The sequence below is a fragment of the Carya illinoinensis genome, chromosome 4 (genome assembly GCF_018687715.1).
Source record: "Carya illinoinensis cultivar Pawnee chromosome 4, C.illinoinensisPawnee_v1, whole genome shotgun sequence".
NCBI classification, from domain to species: domain Eukaryota; kingdom Viridiplantae; phylum Streptophyta; class Magnoliopsida; order Fagales; family Juglandaceae; genus Carya; species Carya illinoinensis.
In genome coordinates, this window is record NC_056755.1 from 15106793 (window position 1) to 15128818 (window position 22026).

The 22026-nt window shown below is 33.8% G+C and overlaps 1 protein-coding gene across 6 annotated transcripts; it reads right to left on the minus strand.

Moving 5' to 3' along the window:
• Nucleotides 1–172: 172 nt before the first annotated feature.
• Nucleotides 173–18424, minus strand: LOC122307338 (cellulose synthase-like protein H1). 6 transcript variants are annotated; one of them, XM_043120172.1, is made up of 9 exons: nt 17867–18258; nt 17257–17587; nt 17009–17137; nt 14008–14121; nt 13659–13871; nt 13454–13568; nt 13188–13369; nt 12191–12345; nt 173–242 (listed from the first exon to the last, which is right to left on the minus strand). In XM_043120172.1, exons 1-9 carry the CDS (start codon nt 18127–18129, stop codon nt 188–190), a joined length of 1557 nt encoding a protein of 518 aa, XP_042976106.1. In that variant the 5' UTR covers nt 18130–18258; the 3' UTR covers nt 173–187. The 6 variants fall into 6 exon arrangements, with proteins under 6 accessions (XP_042976106.1, XP_042976102.1, XP_042976101.1 ...); XM_043120168.1 differs by lacking the exons at nt 173–242; nt 17867–18258 and adding exons at nt 10972–11680; nt 18272–18424 and having other exon boundaries at nt 11995–12345; XM_043120167.1 differs by lacking the exon at nt 173–242 and adding an exon at nt 10972–11680 and having other exon boundaries at nt 11995–12345; nt 17867–18256.
• Nucleotides 18425–22026: the final 3602 nt, after the last annotated feature.

Consider the following 22026-nt stretch of genomic DNA (forward strand, 5'->3'; position numbering starts at 1 on the left):
ACCAAAAAAATTTTAATATTCATCTATGCAAGTATGCATGCATTACAATACAATCCACTACATATTATATTATTTGTTATTTATACATGACATTACGAAATATTAAATTACAATATATGAATTAAAATATTTGTTATTTATAAATTACATTACGATATATTAAATTACAATCCAAGGTGTCTTCCTCCTATCCACTCTTTTTAGCTCTTCTTGCAGCCACCTCCATTGAAGTGAATATTTCACTGGCAATAATATGTCGAAGATTTTATAAGTTAGAAGTAAATAGCAAATTCAACAGTAATAGATGCTATTTTTTAAAATGCATACAATTCATTTCCCTATAAGAAGTGCGACCTTTCTGTCGCCCCAATCATTCAAATTTAAGAGAAAAAGATGCATAAAAATAATAATGGTTAGTTCAGAAGATTAGGGTTTTTTCACCAACGGAGAAATAATACAACTATCATCCTACCTAAGGATAATTAGTGCTGATGGATTCATAAATAACACTTAACATAGTTTTCTGCAAGCAGCAAGCTTGCACCAACTAAATCAGAGAGGGAACTAATCTCACTTGTGCAAATTACATCCCTTTGAAAGAATGGGCATTATTTTTATTTTATTTTTTTGAGGAAATTGAGGAAAATCTCTAATTTGGTCAAATAAATATGGTGGAATTATTGAGAATGTCAAAGAAGAATCCAATGATATTAAGGTAAACAAAACTACTACATTGTCCCACATTACAATTATTAGTGGCCAATTCCAACAGCTGGAATCTATATTAAGTATACTAAATAACATTTGAAGATAGTGTAGTATTGACTTAATGACGAAAACAAAACAAAATAAAACAATAGTAAAACATTGTCAGGACAATCACAGGACTCAAACCCACAAATAAATGACAATCACAGGACTCAAACCCACAAATTAAACATAAAGAAAATAAACCAATTAAGGAAAAGAAATGAGAAAGAAAACATTGGGTCAAACCCAACACAAATTGAAACAGGACAAGTACCTTAGCAAACATTCAAACATCCTCTTAAAAAAAATAAAAAAAAAAAAAAAAAACTCAAAATCACCAAAGAGAGAACAAAAAAATAGAGAAAAAAAAAACATATCCACAGGTAGCAGACACCTACACAGTAGCAATCAGTAGTCTGAGTCATGCAAATTGTATTAAGAAGTTCTTGAGATCTTGAATGCACAAAAATACTCTAGACAAACAGAAGGCTTAGACTTTCTAATCTACTTAGGAGCCATGAAAAATTAACAAGCACATGGAATAACTTCCAACACCACAAAAAGAAACTTAAAAATGTGAAGTTTTCTATTACCTCACAAAGAGCATCAGCATAAGAACTCATATCTGTAAGAATGACAAGAACGTGCCTCCCATATTCATAAGCCAAATATTCAACAGTAGTAAGAGCAATACGAGTGATAATATGTTCAATTGTAGGGTCATTTGCTTGTGTAACAGAACATCAATAAACACGTTTTTGGACTGGCCTAGAAGGTATTTGACAAAATTATTCCCACAGTAAAAAATACCAGGTTCAGAAAAAGGGTCACTCTCTCCATCGAGCCATTTTCCTCGAAATTGGGCTTGAAAAACTATGCAGTCTCCATATTTACACCCATAGCTGCAAATACAATCTCAACTCTTTCAAACATCAAACAATATGAACCAACAACAACAAAAATAGAAACACATGCAACAGAGAGAACCCTCTCCTCAAACATTCTTCAACTGTCTATATTCAAACCATTATTCAAAATCATCTCTATATGATGGAAAAAAGAATTATGTTAAAAATATGAGCTATTGTGCTATGTTAGATGTGGGGCTGTGCATGGTGATGGGTAGTCTAACACGACTACAAGATGCCAAGCCACAGTATAAGATAGCTCAATATAATATGAGAAATTGTGCATCTCTCGAAAGTCACAGTAAATATGTTAGCACAGATCTAACCCACAAAAATATTTCCTTAAATCTTTTACATTCAAACATTATCATCAAAACATACCCAAATTAACAAAGTAACAACAGGAAAAAAAAACCCTAAAATATCTTAACAAGGATGCAATAGATCTGGCATGAACAAAAGCTACACAAGCCGTAGTAGAAAACAAAAGCTAAACAAATCCAAATTGAAAAAAGGACCCAAATTGTAGAGAACAAACCTTTGGGTCACGAGGATGACGGCGATGGCAAGGGATTCGGCACTCAAAACAAAGGGATCATCTTCTTCCCCTATATGCTTTCCTTTCCATCAAGTAATCAACGAGATAGTGAAAAACCCAGGGGGGACACGGAGATGGATAGGGTTCCAAAGCTAGATTTCATGTGAGAGAGAGAGAGAGAGAGAGAGAGAGAGAGGGATGGTCGGGACTCGAGGGGGGGAGACGGGCTACTTGTGACACTGCGGCGGCTAGGGTTTCTTAGCTTCTTTTGCTTCAAAGAGAGAGAGAGAGAGAGAGAGAGAGAGAATCAGGACTGGGACGCTCGATCGAGGGACTGGGGATGCGGGGGGGAGTTTTCCCTCTTTTATACAAACCGATTGTACCGGGTATTAAATACAGAACCCGAGTTTCATACCCGGGTCTGGACCGGATGTACCGGTTATTATCATTGCAGGTTTCGGCCCGGATTTATCCCAGGCCGAAAACCGTAACCGAAACCCGGATAACCGGGTTCTAGACCGGACCGGATAAAAATCCAGCCCGGATGAACACCCTAACTAAGGTCACGGACTAAGGAACTTTTTAGGATGGGTGTTACACAACACGCATGCAATCAAGGTAAGACATAGCCTAAGCAGTGGTTAAGAAAATCTCCTGCTCACTTTCCAAGCCAAGTGTTAACCCTAATCACAGTGTTAACTACATGCATGTTATTAGGGTTAACACTCGCACCCATCTATGACAATGAAAGGGTAACCATATGAATGCAATCAGGGTTAACCCTTTCCCAAGCAATGCCCACATTGGCTAGCGGGTCCAAAAGCAAGAAGGAACAAAGGAAAAAAAAAAGTTGGCAATGAAGGGAACAAGAAGGCTCACAACAAATAACTAGAGACCAAAAGAATATGCATGTAACATGTTAAGCCTCTCACAATGCATACCCAAAAAAGAACATTACAAGGTAAAGATTGACGATGCAAAACAAGGCATACGCGGTCAAACTCCAAAGGGATATGTACATAGCATGGTAAATGTCTTATAAGATACAAATTTATCAAAACCCAAGACAAAATATTCCACACTCACCAACACCAAAATAGAACACAAAATAACAGGAGGAACATGCCTAAGCCTATGGAGTGGAGCTACTATCTGAAGGATGGTGAGTTGGATGGCTTAGAAAGGCATCTGACATCACATTCGCCCCAAGAGAATCTAGGTGGACTAGAGTTGCCGAGTCATGGAGCAAAGTCATCAACTCCAAAGTTACAAGTTTGCCTTTGGGTGGGCAAACCAAAACCTCTCAAGCGTTCGCAACCGTAGGTTGTATTTGACCCCTTATGCTTGGTCATGAATATGTGGCGGTAGAGGTCTTGGGGCGAAAGGCAGATAACCTCATACCCAGAAGACTTGAGCTCACCATCCAGTTCATTAACACCCAATTGAGACTTTGCAAGTCTCTCCCTGAAAGTCTCAATTATGCATTGAAACTTAAAGTAGTCCTTGTTAGCTTTGCCAAGTTCCTTTCTAACAAAGTGATACTTGGTCTCAGCATGGGCAACTCCTGCTCATGCTCCAATGCCCCGTTTAAGTCACTATACACCTATTGCAAGGAGGATCTCTTTGAAGCCAAGGTACACTAGAAACCAAATACCTCAGCCTTCAAGACGACAATCTCCTCCTCCTGGACACAAGAGTGAGAGCCCAACCAGAAGTATGTGGCCTCCTATTGTTCCTTCTTTTCCACTACCTCATAAATGACTTAGCAAACTCCCTATATGATGGAAGAGTGGACTCAACTTTCTTATCCAAACTAGATTGGCAACGAGCACAAAAAAGTGTAAACCTTGCAATGAACAAAGTCGGGTTAGATAGCAACACAAAAAAAAAAAAAAAATAACACAAACCAATAATGAGGTTATGTACCAGGGAAAGAAAGTGCTCAAAATCTCGATCAATCTAGGCAACTAAAGGTTGAGTTATGGAAGGGACAAGCATCTTTGACAAAGGATCTGGCTCCTTAGTAGCTGCACTAGGTGAAGAATGGTCTATTTGTACTATGAAAAACTGCTAAGGAAGCAACTGGAGAGGTGGCAGCAAGAGATGTCCCCCGAGCTTGGTGAGGGAACCATAATTTGATTCTGAGGAAGTTTAACAAAACCATGACCTCCCTCTCAATGAGTAATGATGGGTAAGGACTCATCTTAGGGTTGGGGGGAGCCCCTAGAGCTCCATTTCTAGGAGCAACGATGGGTGAGGTTTCACCCACTAGAGATAGCCTAAAGAACATCCTTATGGAGAGTAGTGATGTGCACCTCCCCAGCATCTTAGGTGTTTTTCCACTAGAAATGTCACCTTGTTTTAATAAGGGCAGGCTAACGGTAACTTTACCATTCCCTGCTATGGTATTGCGGGCATTGAAAATAGGTTTGCCCTGCCAAATTCCAGCATTTCAAATGAGTCACACATCACTAAAGAAGAAGAACACAGCTCAAACATTTTATACAAGGCCTTAGGAGAAAAGCTCAAGAAGACCTTGGGAATCAAGTCAAAGAATCAAGAGTCCAACATTGAGTCCAAGTTTTAAGCTTCTTGGTTAATCACATCCGTGAGGCAATCAAGATTTTTTAGCAGAGGTGAGTGTTGAGTCTCGTGTCACGACAGGAGTGTGACCCACCACATACTTTGACATCTTCACTGCAGGCCCACTTCCCTTTAGGGTCTGACGCAGCAAGGAAAGACTTCTTCTGCCCACAAGAGGGTCTTGGGCCTATTGAACCAAGTGTTTGACAACATATGACTCGTGACCAAATCATTATCACCAAGAAATGATCAATGTTCTCTTGGGTGAGGATCATGTCAAAATCAACAGAATTTGGATTTTTCCTAATTCATGAATAAAATATTTCCAAATGTTCTGTCGCTTCCCTAGTGAGATTAACTTCAAAATCATGGTTATCAGGAACATGACACCATAAGTCCCTCATCAGAAACTCATGGTGGTAGACCTCACCAATGGGAAATTTCCACCCAACTCTAAAGACAATGAAAAATGTCATATCCCAAATTTTGATATTGTAATAATGGGACTGTAGAGTCCAAATGCACAACCCTATAGCCCATTCATGAATATAAACTACATTGGTTTTGTAACAACCCGCAAGATTATTTAGACCTTAGTAACATCCCAAAATCCAAAAAAAAATTATGAATCAAGAGACTATTTAGATTTTAGTTTGTCAGAATCAACTTAGAATCACTGATCCAGTTCTTGGCAATCATTGGAATTGTAATAGGACACTTGTCACTTAGAGAGTTAGCTGTGAAGGAATGGAAGGCAAATCAAGCCATGCGATCTTACCACCTGTGCAGACACTACTCAGACTATCTATCAACCAAACTTGATTCCAAACCCTAAACCACCTAGTTTTGATTAAATATTTAATCACTTGGATTAATCACTTTCTCAAGCTATTAATCACTCACGTTTTCACCAATACACCCTTAACCACTATAATACATCTTGGTAATCACATTGGCCCAAGAAAAATTTGATTCAGAATAATCATTGACTAAAACCCTAAAGGATGTCTATTGAAACCCCAAATTGAAGCCCATTGGTAAGGCCTATCTTTGGCCTACCAATAACCCTCACCAGGGGACGCTTCTTGAGGAAGTTTCTTTTCCCTCCAAAGTCCAAGACAAGGGCTGACATGTCACTCATGGGTAGCCTAAAATGAAAAGTTAAAAAGGCTATGAAAGCACCACTTACCAACTCAACTTTGTAGCATAAAACCACAGGCTATGTAGCTCACGGTTTTACCATCTTTTTGGTTGCCAACCTCCCATCAAAGTGGCTTAAATTTGCCCCTAAGTTAGTCCCTCCAATACCCCCAAATTTCCTTTTCATTTCCTTCCTCATTTGTACAAAATTTCCCCACCTTTATGGAGAAACTAAGTGAGAGCTTGAGACCTTTTTCATGCAATTTTTGCTCAAGTTTTTTAAGCCTTTTGCAAGTCTAGTTTCATGAAAATATCTTCCTGTATTTTGTTCCTCTTTGCATCTAGCTTCCATTGTTATATTGTGGGTAATTTTGCATGAGTTTTGATGGGTGAAGATATGGTTTGTGCATGCAAAGGTCACACTAGGCGATAGTCCAAATGTTCATGTGAAACTTTGATATTTTGATGAATCTTTCTATGAAATATTGATAAAGTGTTAACATGTTAGGTTTGGATTATAGCATGTTATAGTTTTTATAAAATAGTTTTGCATGATTTTGGAAAGTTAGAAAATGGAAGGATCAAAACAGTTTCTAATTTGGTGAAGCCGATATGTTTGGTTGTGGCAGCTTGATCTAATGGCTTTGAAATTCACATATGATTATAGAGTTTTGGAGAATATTGGATTATAGATTTGATGGAATGATTTTATGCATGCAAAAGTTCATTTCGGACTCAAACTAGAGGCTCCAAGTTTGGTTTTGTGTCTTGATGAAATTTTTTCCATGTGATGCTAGATTTAATGCTAGGATCGAGCTAGAACTTGAACATGAGGTATATGGTTTTATTTCTTAAAATTTTGTTTCATGAAAATCATGGATCTAGTAATTTTTATCTAATACCAAAATTATAGTGTACTCAGTTTTGTTGCTTAAGTGCAAGCCAACTTTGTAGCTTGTGTTTTTGTGATTTTTGTTATTCGACCAAGTCTGCTAGCACTTAAGTTTCAATGATGAATATGTTAAGAGTGTGATTATGGACTTTTGGAGTTGAGTTGGAAAGCATTAAACCAAGAAAATCAAGAGTTGGTCCTAATTAACCTAAACTTGGTGTTTTGGCTCCTTTGTGATTTTTGCAAAGCATATATTTTGATGTCTTAGAATAATTTTAGAATATAGGATATGATTTTTATGTGTTGCCAAAATCGGTTTAAGCATGTACATTTGAAGCTTGGATGAATTGAAACAAAAATCAAGTTTAGGCCTATACATGTGGATCGACCTAAGCATAGTTCACATAGTTTTGTTGTGTTTTAAAATTTTCTGATTAAATATTTGGAATTAGGGTAAAATTTATACATGGTAAGATTTGGAGTTAGTATGCAAAATCCTTAATTTATAAGCAATATTGTCATTACCTAGAAGTTGAGTGGTAAATTCGTAGTTTATTTATAACTAAGAAATTTTATGTTTCTAAGTGTTTAATGGGAAATTCTAACCCTTATAAATATCTCATTTCAGTTCATACGATTTTATGCTATCTTTTACATCATGCGCAATCACTGTAAGTTAGCCTCTAACTCACTTACAATGTATTTATATATGCATGGTGTTAAGACTACTATTGTCACTTATGATTAGTATAAATTTTTATAACATGCCATGCCACCTCAATTTTTACAATTTGAGCTTAATTGTTACATGTTGTGATATGACACGTCATCTATTACAAATTCACTGCCACATGTTATGAACGCCATGTCATTTGTTACAAATTCATTTGTTACAGACACATGTTTATGTATGAGATGACTTGAATGCCATATCATTTTTTTTATCTGTTACACGTCATAGTTACATTTCATGAGTCACACGATTCCATCATGAAATATTTTCCATGTCTAGTCATGTTACATCCCCTTACAGTCAAGACAATTATGGCAACTCTATCAATGAGACAAGGACATCGCGGTAATCCCATGAGAGATGAATACAATTTCATGTTAATTCACTATGAGTCACCTTATCTTTCAAGTCAGATCATGTTACGTCATTTTTCAAGTCAGATCATGTCATATTATTTTTCAAGTCAAGCATGTGTCATGCTATTTTCCTAGTCATATCATGCATATTTATGTTCATGTCACAATACATCCATGCCATTTTATTGTCCTAGATGTATATGTATATTGTGGGTAGCTAAGTAGTTTACTTGATGGGATTTGTAAATAAATGTCAATTGATAGTCCCAACTATCATTCCCCCCGAAATGGTAGACGATGTGTTAGAATCTTGAGTACCCACACCTGGTAGATTGGATGAGGCTGAGTAGTCCACAATGAGACAACAAGAAACTGATAACTACGCTTATCCACTTTATGGATGTGATCTTAGAAATCATATCCAAGCTCCGTGAGCAACTTAACAATTTAGTCCAATAGATTTTATTTTCGGATTTTATTTATTGAGCGTTATTTCCCCTACTTATGTTGTTGTAAACCTTGGGAAAAGTATTGTAACCTTTTGGTTATTGGTTTATCATGCAAAATTACGAAGTATGATTATGTTTTTGGAATATATTACTTCTAGTATAGACCAACATGCTCCGCAATCCCCTCATCATTAACAATGTCGTAGCAAGAGTTGGGAATGATCAAGTCCACCGATGTATGGATGCCATACCAATCCCTTGTTGAATTCAATCCCACATGAGTAGTGGTGGCAAACCAATGACTTGCCTTGAAAGTAATGGACGACGATGAGGAATCATCATCATGGGATTCTTATGGGGACCTACGAGGTCAAGAAGACAGATGAGCAAAGCAGGAAGCATTTTTTAGAGTTATTTGAGTGAAGGAGTGGAAAGATTTCAAAGTCAAAGAGAGTGATTTCAGTGGACATGAAGAACATGAAGTAAAAGGGGTATAAGGGTTAAGGAGATGTAGAGAACTCTTAGTGCAAGAAAGAAGATGAAAGAGGTTAAAGAGAGAAGATGATGGTTATGGGAAGGTGGCAAGGCAGGGGGTGCAATGGTTGAAGCCAAAGAAAGAGTGCCATGCGTTGAAAGCAAATAGAGAGTATGCCGAACAAATCTCATATTCTATGATGTGCAAAGAGACGTGTCAAACTCACTGATAGATTTCACCGTACACAATGAAGTGAATTATGGGGTGGTAGGTTAACCTTTAGACAAAATGAGTGGACAAATTATGCATTCTACAAAGGAAAAGGACACATGTCTAGAAGAAAGGTATCAGACTTGAAATGGATGACATGGAGAGAAGATATAAAAAGAAAAGAAGAAATTCCAATCAGCACACAGATATAAATATGTTCATTAGGCAATAAAAGAGATTTAGACAATTAAATACCACAGTCACGTAATACTCTCATGGTAGAATGCGACTATAGGATTAAGCTACAACAAATGAAATGTATGAGCTTAGGGACAAAGCCTACAACTTGTATTTCCCTAATGTCGAGATTAGACCTTAAAGATAAATCCTAAAAGAGCATAACCAATATGGAAACCTGACTAACCGTATCCTAATGAGATACAAATTTATGAAGATAAGCCCAAGAAAAATATTCATGTCGATTCAATGCCATAAACAACCGAATAGTGTTCCAAATGGTAATGTTCTTGAACTAGCAGCTGAACATTGTGTCTATAGAGACGACTTTCTATATTAGGTCACATCACCCTTATAAATAACCCACTGGGCACATACCATTGATTCATAGATTCATTAGTACTTGGAAGAGCACAACTTCACTGACTTAAGCATTGACACTTGAGAGCATCCCCCAATAAGTTCCTCAAGCTCTCCTTTCATGTTGCAAGTCGTTAGGGCATGTCACATACATAGTTAAATTTGTATCAGCACCACTAACCTAGCAAGTCTAGAATCTTCAAACCAAGAACAACCATGCTTTATTATGTGCAAAATATGTTGCAAGTGGGGGGGCATTAGGCCCTTAATTTTTGGGGAAGACTTGATAAGGCTTTTTAGGACATAGATGTGCCTCAAGCTATTGTTGCCTTCACCACTTCCATTGGTGATGATTGTGAGTGGCTAATAGACATAGGGGCCTTTGCTTACATGACCTCTCATGCTTAAATAACTAAGAGCCTTATATTGACGAGGACCGTGTAATGGTAGGTAACATAATTACTTTATTGTCAATATCCCTTGTTGGAAAAACTAAAATTAGTCAACAACCAAATTTGTACCATTGCCATATCTCTAGAAACTCATTTTTCCTTGCATTTTCAAACTCATGTAGATGATAAGAGGTTTAGGCATCCTTAGGCAGCTGTGGTCCAAACCCTTTAAACCTTGCAAGTTGATAAAAGATATTGGTAAGTTGAGTTGTAATCCTTTTATCTCCCCTTCTCCTAAACATTATGGTTTATTGGGAAAAAAATAATTGTGATATTTGAGGCCATGCCCTATTTGCTTTTAGTGACAAATATTCATATTATGCTATACTTGTTGATAATTTTAGTTGCTACATAGGGATATTTCATTATAACATAAATATCATTTTTGGTCTCCTTTTGTGCTTTCATTAAATTTATTGATCATAAGTTGCTACAAAAATAAAATTTCTCAATCTAATGGTAGTGGAGAGTTTACTAGCTAGCAATGCACTCATTATATTTTTGGAGGAACTAATTGGTATTCACCATCACATCTCTTGCCCTTGAATATAGAGTAAAAATGGTGTGCCTGAACAACACCATTGTATGTAACACTTGAGAGGTTGGCATCGATATGCCATTCCATCCATATACATAGTAGCATATATACGTAGATAAATAGTTTTGAGTTGAAGCTTTTTTTATGGGTTTAAGTGATGTTGTCATTAATAGCATCATCCATGTTTCCTCTCCAATGAGTCCCCATATTTTAAATCAAGTGTTCATCACCCCGTGACTCCTCACTTCATGTTTTTTTCGACAAATGTTTTCCCTACTTAGGCTTCGGTTTGAACTGTAAACAGCTAAGAATATTTCATATTATTTCAATAGTTTTGGACTAAAAGCATATGCTAGAGACATTGTTTGACTTATCTTATATGGAAATCAATTCCAACACATATTGCAAGGTGTTTTAAGTGATCCGACCCACAGGAAATTTATGAGTAAACAATATCAGAACTAAACAACCAAAGTTTCAATACAATATCAGAACTAAACAACCAAAGTTTCAATTGGCCATTGCAGTCCCTCTACACCAATAAAGAAAAAGAAATGCCAAAGTTGCTGACTTGTATATGGTGGATTTGGGAATTCCAAATCTTCCTATCCCGAATAGCCCCTTAAAAAATGGCCAAAAGCATAGCACCAACCACACGCTACAGAAAGTCTCCCCTAGCCCCGATCCATGCATATTATGATCAGCTGGTGGATGTTGCAACTTTAACAAGCTCACTACCAATGTAGTCAAGTGAACAAGCAAAATGGTTGTCCCTGGCACAAAAACGGGTGACTCATTGAAGGTAAACCTACTAGGATCATCATCATCACTGGACTGTTCTTTCTGTGTAACTTCAAAGACTGTCTCAAATAATCCAAAGAGCTTGAGCATGACACTAAAAAATCCAAATAACCATGCAGTCATTGTGGTTACTCTTGCCATTCTCTGGTTATTCCACCATGCTTGAACAGACTGGCCAGTTCTCAAGTACTCGGATAATGTATATATGTTGTATGTGAGAAAGAGAGCAACTGGTACATATAGGGCTGGTTCTTGGACCTATATGTGTGTGTGTACAAGCATTAATTATGTGCATACACTTAAAAAGAAACATATATATCTCTAGGAACTAGATTTTGAATATCTTAGTGTAGTGATGAGCTTCACCATGCAAATCCTAATTACTATCTTTTCAAAAAGGACAAAAACTAAGTTATGAGATCAATAAAAGTCATATAGGTTAAAAATCATGTCATGCATGGTTTATGTTGTGGTTGAATATTGTATGGTGTAGGGTTTGCATAGTGTCTTTTTAAACATTTGAATGTACATGTAAGAGTTAAAATTGGAGGGTTCTAGCATATAAATCATACCGTGGGCAAGAAATGGGAGTCGGCCATAATACAATAGGCAGGAAGGGCTGCATAACATAGCTCGAAGGCTGGGCGTAGGCCCCATGTGAGGAGCCATACATAGGCCAAGCACTGCCTCCATTGTAGCTTTGCAAAGAGAAAGGCAAATATGGGACAACCTCTACTTAATAGAATTTCAAGCAAACCAGTAGCCCACCTCTTTTGTTGGGTCATTGTAGCGGGGCCGCCTGAGGGAGCACAACCTAGAAAGGCAGGTGGGTTTGGCATACAACTGACAGACCTCCAACCACTTTTATGAATCCTTAGTCCAGTTTGTATATCCTCTGTTGTTGATCCATAGATCCAACCTAACTGAAATGGACAATCACAAAAATAAACAAAGTGGACAAAAGCTAGGATTGAGATATATACCTTCCAAATTAGTGAGCATAAAAGAGTATAAGGCCTGCTTTAGTTTCACAAACCATCTCATTTCATCTTAAAGTCTAAATACCATTTAAATACAAACATTTTTCAATTTCAAATTTTCAACATTTTTATTTAATTATTACCTAGCATTTTAACTTTCCCAAAATACCAAATAAAACACAAAAATTATTCAACTTTTTCAAATCCCTAAACAAAAATAATATTAAAAATTTATATTCTAACCCTCTTGTAACTTTATAATTTTTTTATTCAACTTTTTATCTCCTTTCCCAAAATCCCATAAAAATCTCAACTCATACTATTTAACTACTATTAACAAATTATCACACTACTATTCAAAAAATTTTTATCTTATATGATCTTCCCATCTAAATAACCAAACAAGGCCTAAGTGTTTTGAGTTTTCTAATTATAATGGATCTCATAGGAAGTGGTGAATTTATATATCCACTCGTCATTAGCAAAACTATTATAGGACTAGTATTACTATGACATATATACAAGGAGGATAGAGCTCTATTTTTCTATTAAGTCATTTTAGGGTGGGTAGTCTTCATCATTATAAGTAATCTTATAGTTAGTGATGATCTCTTGTTGCCAATGTACATACATTACTTTAGCACATACAAATTCAGAAATCTAACAATATTGGAATTATTATTAAATTGCTAACTTCAAGTTTTCAAGCTTAAAGTGGATCCACCAAAAATAAGTTAAAATGAGCTTCTAATTTGGAACCTTTTTATGTTTTGCTGATCACTAACCTTAGTACCCCAACTAGTGCCGCATTCATACCCACAACTAGCTACTTTGTATGCTGCCTCAATACGACTCTGAAGACTGTGATTTGGTGGAGTACCTATCTTCCCTTCCAAAGCATCAATAGCTGATTTGGTCAACTCCCTTGAATTCCCAATCTTTGAAAATATATCCTCAACCAATTTTCCTACGAAAATGAGAAATTAAAAACAATATTCATACAAAAAGGCATTAGAAACCTCATTAGATTATAATGACCCATCTCAATTACCATTAACTGAAGCCACGTTATCTGGGGATAAACCATAGATAATTTTCCTTCTGTGGAAACAACCTGTTCCCCCATAAAATGGTCCTTGAAGTCCTGCTATTCCACTTCCCATGTACTACGTACATATATATAATTAAGCAAATGACAATGGAAAAAGATTAAAAGAATGAATAATTAATAAGTTAAAACTTATATTTTGACTTACTTCGAATAGAACCACCATCTGATTGCCATAAGGATCATCCTTTAATCCATCGTAGAATACTTGAGGGAACTGAACAAATGCAATTTCTGATTCACTCTTGGAATCCAATAACACGCACATTGCATGAAGAATGACTTTTGGATTGTTTACAAACATATCGCAGTCTACGTTGAGCATGTAGGGAGCATTCGTCATCAATGCAGAGACTCTCGTCTATATATATATATATGATAGAAACAATTAAAAAATTATATCATATAAGAATTATGAGTTCCATATATATAATATGAATTCATGTGAACTTCTCCTAATTTTAATAAATAGATAAACATGAAAATGATCATCATACCAGAGCATTCATGGCACCCGCTTTGTAATGATGTGGATGCTTATGCAGCTTCTCCCTAGATATATAGACCAATTGGGGCAACCCATCTGGGAGACCCTTGTTCTCCCATATAACCTGCAATTAATCAAGATTATCTAAATAAGTCTTTCTATAAGTTATATAATTAAAGGGTAAATTATTAAACCCTAACTTTCACCCCACAAATCACATATTACCAATATCATAAACTCATAACATTTTACAAGCCCCAAACTATAAATTTTAACATGAGTTAATCCCACAATCTACCGAAAAGTTGCAATGTACCCCTCCATCAAAAGTTTGACACCATTACTAGCTTGAAACTTAATTTAAAATTCAAGAATATTTACAAAATTAAACCAGAAAGATTATATAGGACAGACAGGTGATTCAACAGTTTTCCTCTTGCAATGTCCTATACGTACGCTTGCTAGAAGAGAAGAATGGGCTTCGTGCTATAATATATATAACTATATACATGTATAATTATAATATCAATAAAAAAGCATTCTTTCTTTTTTTCCAGAACAAAATAATAATAATAATAAAATAAAAAATAAAAAATCTAGGAAGATCAAAAAATTATTTAAACATTAAAAATTTGAAAAGAAAAATGGAAAACATAAATTCAAAAAGTAATTTTAAAAAATTCAAAAACGTAAAAAGTAAAACATATAAAAGTAATATTTTTGGGAAAAAAGACAAAAAAAATTGTAAGACTTAAAAAATATGAAAAAATAATTTAAAGAAAATATTTTAAAAGTATATTTTTTAATTTTTAAGAATTTTAAGAATAATTTTATCTTTTTAAGGGAAAATGGATATATTGATATATATATCTTCTATATATAAAAAGTGTGTATGAAACGGAAAATCTTGTTTTAACGGTTTTTCTTGTTTTTCCGTTAAAGTTAACACCGTTTGTTTTAACGGTTTGGCATATAAATGAAGACATAAATATTGAGAGAGATAGCATTCAATGTTGTTATATGATTTATTAATCTCAATAATTATAATACTTAATAGTTTATATAATAATAAGTAATTAAAGATTAGTTATTATATTTTTCTCTTTCTCCTTAACATATACACGTGTATTAGATGCATAAGATGTGAATCCCTAAGTATAATATACGTGTATTATACGTTTCATTAACTCAGATTATTGAGTATTCCAAATTTAAAAATCTCATATAATATATAATACAAGTGTGTTTAATCAAAGTATTTTTTTTCCCCATGGTTGTAGGACGTAGCTTCCGCTAAGTCATATTCCATACGTGGGCTTGCTATGATAGGCACGTGACAAAGGCCGTGATCCTTGAGCTAATTAAGAAAGAGTAAATTCGGCCAACAATTTCAAAATATATTTTATGATTTATATATATGCTATATATAGAAAATATTATACCACAAATTTTATAAAAAGATTATGTTTTAACTTTATGTTGTCCCTGATCGACTCAACCAATAGCAAAATAAAAATTTCAATGTTGTCTCTATTGATTGTCTACAGGATGACATAAATTGATGAATTATAATACAAACATCAAACGACACATATTTTGAACTATCATTTGTGTTAGACTTTTATTAAATTTTTCGTATACATCTTTGCTAAAATTATAGATGTTATAAACATGTATTGGATTATATGATACTTTGAACTAATTTTTTTTATTTTCTCCAATATGCCTTAAATTATTAAGTGACATCAATAACTTTTATAAAATATATATTATTTTTTACAAATAATCATTTCATAAAATTAGATAAACGTGCTTTGCATGTTACTCCCACCTAGTATATATATATCATGCATGGATGTCGAATATAAATCGGATAATAATTTCAAGTACGGAATTAATTTGTATATTTTTTTTTCCAATAAATTAGCTTGTAAACCATGCACGTCCGTACGTGATCTAATCTTTAGCGAAACTCGGGAAATTAGTAGCCAACCATCGCATTACAAAAGCTAAGATTTACTGCTTTCGATGGAAGAAGTTTATCTCATCTTCTTATCATATTTTTTTATATTTATAAATAAAATATAATAAATAATTTAATTTTTTTAAATTCTAAAAATTAAAACAATAATAATATTAATAAGAATTATTTTAATAATATTTTATTTAATTTTTAACTTTTATTTCATTTATTGGACCGATGATTCTTCACTTAAGATCAGTTTGGAGGCAAGCATGTATTAAATATGAAAAAATCTACTAAGTATCTATTTTTTTATTATCTCATAATGTGACATTAAATAATAGGTTCTCAAGTCAAATATAATAAATAATTTTCAATTATTTAATACCACATTATGAGATGATGATAGAATGCTCGAGAAAAGAATGATGATCACCGTCATGAGTAGCATTACTTATTAAATATAGGAAAACGTTAATGGCTAATCCTTGGTTTTTGGTTTTTTTAATGGTTAAGAAAATGACTGGGAAAAAGTAAATTAATTTATTTTTTATTAAAAAAATATTTAAAGATGTTTAAAAATGTTTTAAAGAAAAAGGTTAAAAAAGTGTAACTTTGATAAGGCAAAATTATGGAGCTGAGAAACAACACCCGGACAGTGCTAGGGGCACGCCCAGCACGTGCCCAGTAGTGCATTTCTAATTTCCTTTTCTTTTTTTTTTAAATATTTTTTTTAAACATATTTAAACATCTCAAAAAATAAATATACACACTTACTTGTAATCACTTTTTTAATCATTAAAAAAAATTAAAAGACACTTATGGTCAAATTGAGGGGACAAAATCAATCGATAAACCATTTTTCTAAATATAATAATCTTAAATTAAAAAAAATATTTAAAGATATAAAAAAATAAATGAAAAAAATAAAATAAAAATAATTTTTTCTTTTCTTTTTTTTTTGTTCTTCTCGATCGGAACCGAGCTCGTGCTACACTTTTAATATAAATAGGTATATGTCCAAGTAAAATGGAAAGTGAGTGCTTACCTTGATAATAGTCGGATGGTTTTTGCGTTCTACATTAGAGAATTCTGCAAAATCCCCGGTAAAATCACAAGGGTGCACATATTTTTGGACCGCAACCTCAATGTTGTGGCAAAGCTGCTCATACTCGTCCTATATGAGATAAAGACAAAAAGCAGCTAGCTTGGCTCTTTAAGTGATACCAAATTAATTAGTAAATACGTAGAAAAATTAATCTAACGCCGGCAGGTATGAATATTAATTATTATTACCTTCATTCTTTTCCTTTCATGTTGGAACTCCTTTGTGCTATCACTGAGCGTTATAACGTGATCATTGGAAAAGTATCTAAAAGGAGCTCTAACTTGAATACCATACTTTTTACAAAATGGTACCCAGAGTTGGGCAAAGTTTGAAGCTTCGACAAGGGAATAGTAGGTAAGAGGAGAACAACCATCATCCGAGACATAGCAAGCAAGCTTGTGGGCTGGGTAATCTACTGCCAACAAAGAGAGCACTGTGTTTACAGTGATGATAGGAGGTTCTAGCACAGGATCCGCAGTTGTCACAAACATGTCCACTGAGGGAAGCTCAACAGGTTCCCTATCAAGAAGAATATGGTCATGATCAAAGTTCTATTCAATAAAATGAGTCATAAACAAGAATAATCATTACAATATGCAATTAGGAATTAAATAATTGAATTTTTTATGATAAAATATCATTCACTCTTATTATTTGTTAATATCCGGGGCAAACTTAAGATCTGTACATAGACTGATCTTTTGTATATATATTCCAACAATTTATGCAAAAACATCACACATGGCAGATAGAAAGGTATATAACAATCGCAAGGAGTCGTGTATATATAGATGTTACCCTGTAGCTTGCAAGAGATGGTCCGGGTGCGTTTTGAATATCACAGGATTCCATTTGATGTTGAGGACTAGAACCCAAGTGAAAGTGAACCATGACTCGCATAGGAAGGCAAGGAGCCAAGTGGTTCCATGGTTTTTGAGGTGGAGAAGACGATAAGTAAGGAGAGAAAGGAGAAGGAAAAAGATGATGATATCCGAGGTCCTTTGCAAAGTGTTTTTACGTGGTATTTTTTCATATAAAGGGAGAGAGATGGTGCTCGCCATTGGATCAGTAAATATCAATGCAGTTTTGGGGGAGGATCAATGCCCTTTTGTTTTCAAAGTAATGTTCAAACCTCCGTGATTGTGTTAAGTAATATATAGAGGACTGGCTAGCTAACTAGGTGATCACGTTGTAGTTGCATACCTTCATGGCCATTTGTTGCGTTTGTGGCTACGAAGTGGGTAGCATCTTCTTGGGTGTCGCAGAGGTTTGCTTCATTATTACATCGATGTAAATGACGGAACCCTACCTTACTGCAGGTTAGCCGTAGAAGGTTTTTCCCGACGCACGTTATTTTTTCAGAAGAATTTTATTTGGTATAAGTAAAATTGTATATTAATTAAAATCAATATTAGTTGTTTGATATTTAAAATTTAAATTAATTTTATTTTAAATAAAATTTATTTTTTAATTAATTATATTAGATTAATATTAATGCAGAATTATTCATACAATTAAATTTTTCGTTTCCCAAAATGTCAGACCTCACGATGAACGTGCTAGTTGGTGAACAGACGACCACATGTGTCGTCGTCGTCTTTTCGTCGTGTTCTCCTTCCTATGATAGCGTACAATCTGCCCACAGATTCTCTCCAGTAAATGCCAACAATAAATACTCTACTCAAGAGGTTATCAATTCTCTTTTTATGTTATCATGTTTATCCCTATCAATCACGTGGATACAGTCCTTGTAATATATATATATATATTGTACGGTGTCTCTACACTCATCGCGGACGGTGGTTAGGTCAAAATTATTTTTTTATTATTTTTAAAAATAAATTTAATATTATTTCGAAATCATTAAGTTAAAAATAGTTCAAAAATAAAAAATTTGGAGTTATAGCTCCAAGATCGGAATCCCCTCCCGGGATTCCTAACTTCTTTTTAAAGAAAAGATTAAAAAATAATATTTTATTAATTTTTATTCTCTGTTAATTATTATTTTATTTTTATTTTTTATTTTATTTGTTTAAGCTTCACCAGTAACTGTAAATAATTCCTCATTAAATGTATTTGGTAATGGAAAATTCAATTAATTTTCACTTCAATAGAAACGAGCTAGCTATTCGATCTCTTCCCTTTCACACGAGTACAGAATCCCTTCCATTTTTATTTATTTTTTTCAGTCAGAATCCCCTCCATTTATTGTTGCATGTGGTTTTTATCTTTTCTGGGCGTACTTAGTCATGCAATCAAATTTTACTCATCATTTGTCTTCGAATTTTAAATTAATAAAAAATATAAATTTTATTATTTATATTTGTAACACTCTTTTATCAGTAGGTCAAATTCTCTGTAAATAAATAAATCTAGCATGTGCAGTATTTAATTAATAGATAAAATTTAGAATCAAGTTTCATTATCAAGACTTTTTTTCTGATAAATCACCTTAAAAATTTATATTAATTAAATTTTATTATTTATATCCAGGAAAACTGATAATCACACGGGAAGAAAGATGGTAAGGACATCACTCACACTCTTGGATGTTATCAAGTAAGAATGCCAGTGCCAGTTGGATTGGTGATGCTTTTTCCTGGGAGAGAGAGGGAATGATCATTGCCACTGGTGTCGTGTTACGGAGATAATTGCGGAGATAATTTAGTTTTGTAATTCCTCTCTTTTGATTTTTTATAATAATTTATTTCCGGCAATGCCTTGGAGAGCTACAGGTGAGTTCGTAGTTGCAATGATGGCCATCTGTTGTGTCTGCGGCACGGTCATGTCAGGCTGGGAGGTTGATATGTACGTCGCTTGTGGTACAGTACTCTGTCTGTCAAAATCATTTACTTAATCCCTCGAATATTGTTCATAATCATACCGATTTACGTCGCGAAACCATATCGTCTAGAACACCATATAGCGTGGAAGGGTTTTGTCCACATGAGTACTTGTGATTTTCCATTATTATTTTTATTTTGTTTGTTTCCTGCCAACTTGATTGAGCATGAGCTTAAACGATAAAATGAAGTTGCCTTCAAGGAGAACGTTGACAGTTACGTGTCAGAATTTTTTTTGTCCAATATTTGTATAATTGTATCCACATCTTTGCTGGCACTAATTCTTTTTTTTTTTTAATAATAATTTTATTACTCTACAAATTTTACAACATTTATTTTTAATTTTTTTTCCTTTTTTAAAAAAGTTGATAGCCAAATACATAACGGATTCGATCTAAATTTATTAATTAATCCTCATTTATGATGAAAAAATACCATAATAATATTATTACATTTAGAGTTTACAAGATAGAATACTATAAATTAATCCAAAACTAAGTGTCAAAATCAGTCCAATAAACAAATAAAACAACCAGCAACTAACAAGCCTAAAAGAATCAACCAAACCTTAATAAAAACAAGTCTTACCACATATCTTGGTATATAATCGATTAAATATAAAATAGAATTTCTTCCATGCTTTTAAGATCCTTTTATAGAGATAAACTTTTTCAAGCAAGAATATGAGCTGCCTTGATTGTAAGCTTTTCTAATGTGATTAACGTACCAATTGGCAAATGAATTAAGCAAAGCTTTGGTGTTCTCAACTATCCAACTTGCTTGGCTCCAATCTGTGTGTGCACTTGAAAGATTATTCATAACTTGTAAAACATCTCCTTCTAAGATGAGAGAATGAATGCTCAAGTCTTTACAAAAGTTCACTACCACCATCACTACTATAGACTCCGCTACCCTTGGAGAAACATCTACATCTGGGTGCAAAAGGAGACCCAATAACATGCCCTCCTCCATCTCAGATAATGACCTCAATGCCAATCTTCATAATCTCTTTATTGATAGCAGGATCCCAATTAATCTTGAAAATTAAATTAGGAAGCTTTATCCATTGTTGAACCTAAAGTTTCAAGTTTCATGTGATTATAAATCTACATATGGATTTTGATGATAACAAATGAATTCAAATAATAAAAGAGTTTCAAGCTCAAGTTGTCCACACAATGGAGTCAAGCACATCAAAAAATCAAGCATAAGCAAGAATGAAACAAATTCATATTAAAGTCATAGAGTAATATTGTAAATCTCTTAAAATTTGAAATTAGGATTAATACTCAAAATTAATATTTTATCATAAAACATTAAAATACATTTTCCACATGTGCATGAATTTTTTTGAAAATTAAATTTAAAAATTTTGAAAGATGATTGATTGTCATCTTTTACATGTGCATGCCTTGATTAAAGGGTTGAACTTTGAAAATATTAAAAATGATTGATTATCATCTTTCACATGTATATATTTTATTTGAATATTTTCAAAAGTAATTGATGTTTTTTTAGACTTATACAAAAGGTAGATGATTTTGTTTGAAAAATTTGAAAAGTAAAGTGTGCTCCTTTTGTCATATACAACAAGTAAAAGATTAGGTTTGAATTTTTTGAAAAAAAAAAGTGTGCTCCTTTTGTCATATGCAAAAAATAAAAGATTATGTTTGAATTTTTTGAAAAAAAAAAAGTGTGCTCCTTTTGTCATATACCAAAAGTAAAAGATTAGGTTTGATTTTTTTGAAAAAGTGAATGATGTTGTCTTTGACATGTGAATCTTTTTAAATTTGAATATGAAGTCTCATATGCATATAAATATATCATTTGAGAGCTTCACATTCACAACATCCAGAACATACAACATTCATTCAAAACTTTCATTCTCTTTTCTCTAAGCATTGAGCCTTAATCCTTGTTCATTTTGATAAATATAGTTTGCGCTGTATTGTTCTTATTTCACTCATTGATGAATGTTTTCTGATAACCTACCCACTATTAGCTTTTGTATCAGAAAAAATGTGTGTATAACCCTTGTGCGTGTAGAAAGTATTCTACACGGGGAATAGTTGAATCACCACGTGTAAGGTGATTGCAAGTGTAGATGGTGTTCTA

Bases quoted from the DNA above. Each gene is read 5' to 3' on its own strand.
- LOC122307338 (XM_043120167.1), bottom strand. From the start codon at position 18,129: ATGGCGAGCACCATCTCTCTCCCTTTATATGAAAAAATACCACGTAAA. The intron at 17,138-17,256 runs GTAATAATAATT...TATCTCATATAG, and splicing joins ATGAAAGGAAAAGAATGAAG to GACGAGTATGAGCAGCTTTG. The intron at 13,872-14,007 runs GTATGATGATCA...ATATATATATAG, and splicing joins CGGGTGCCATGAATGCTCTG to ACGAGAGTCTCTGCATTGAT.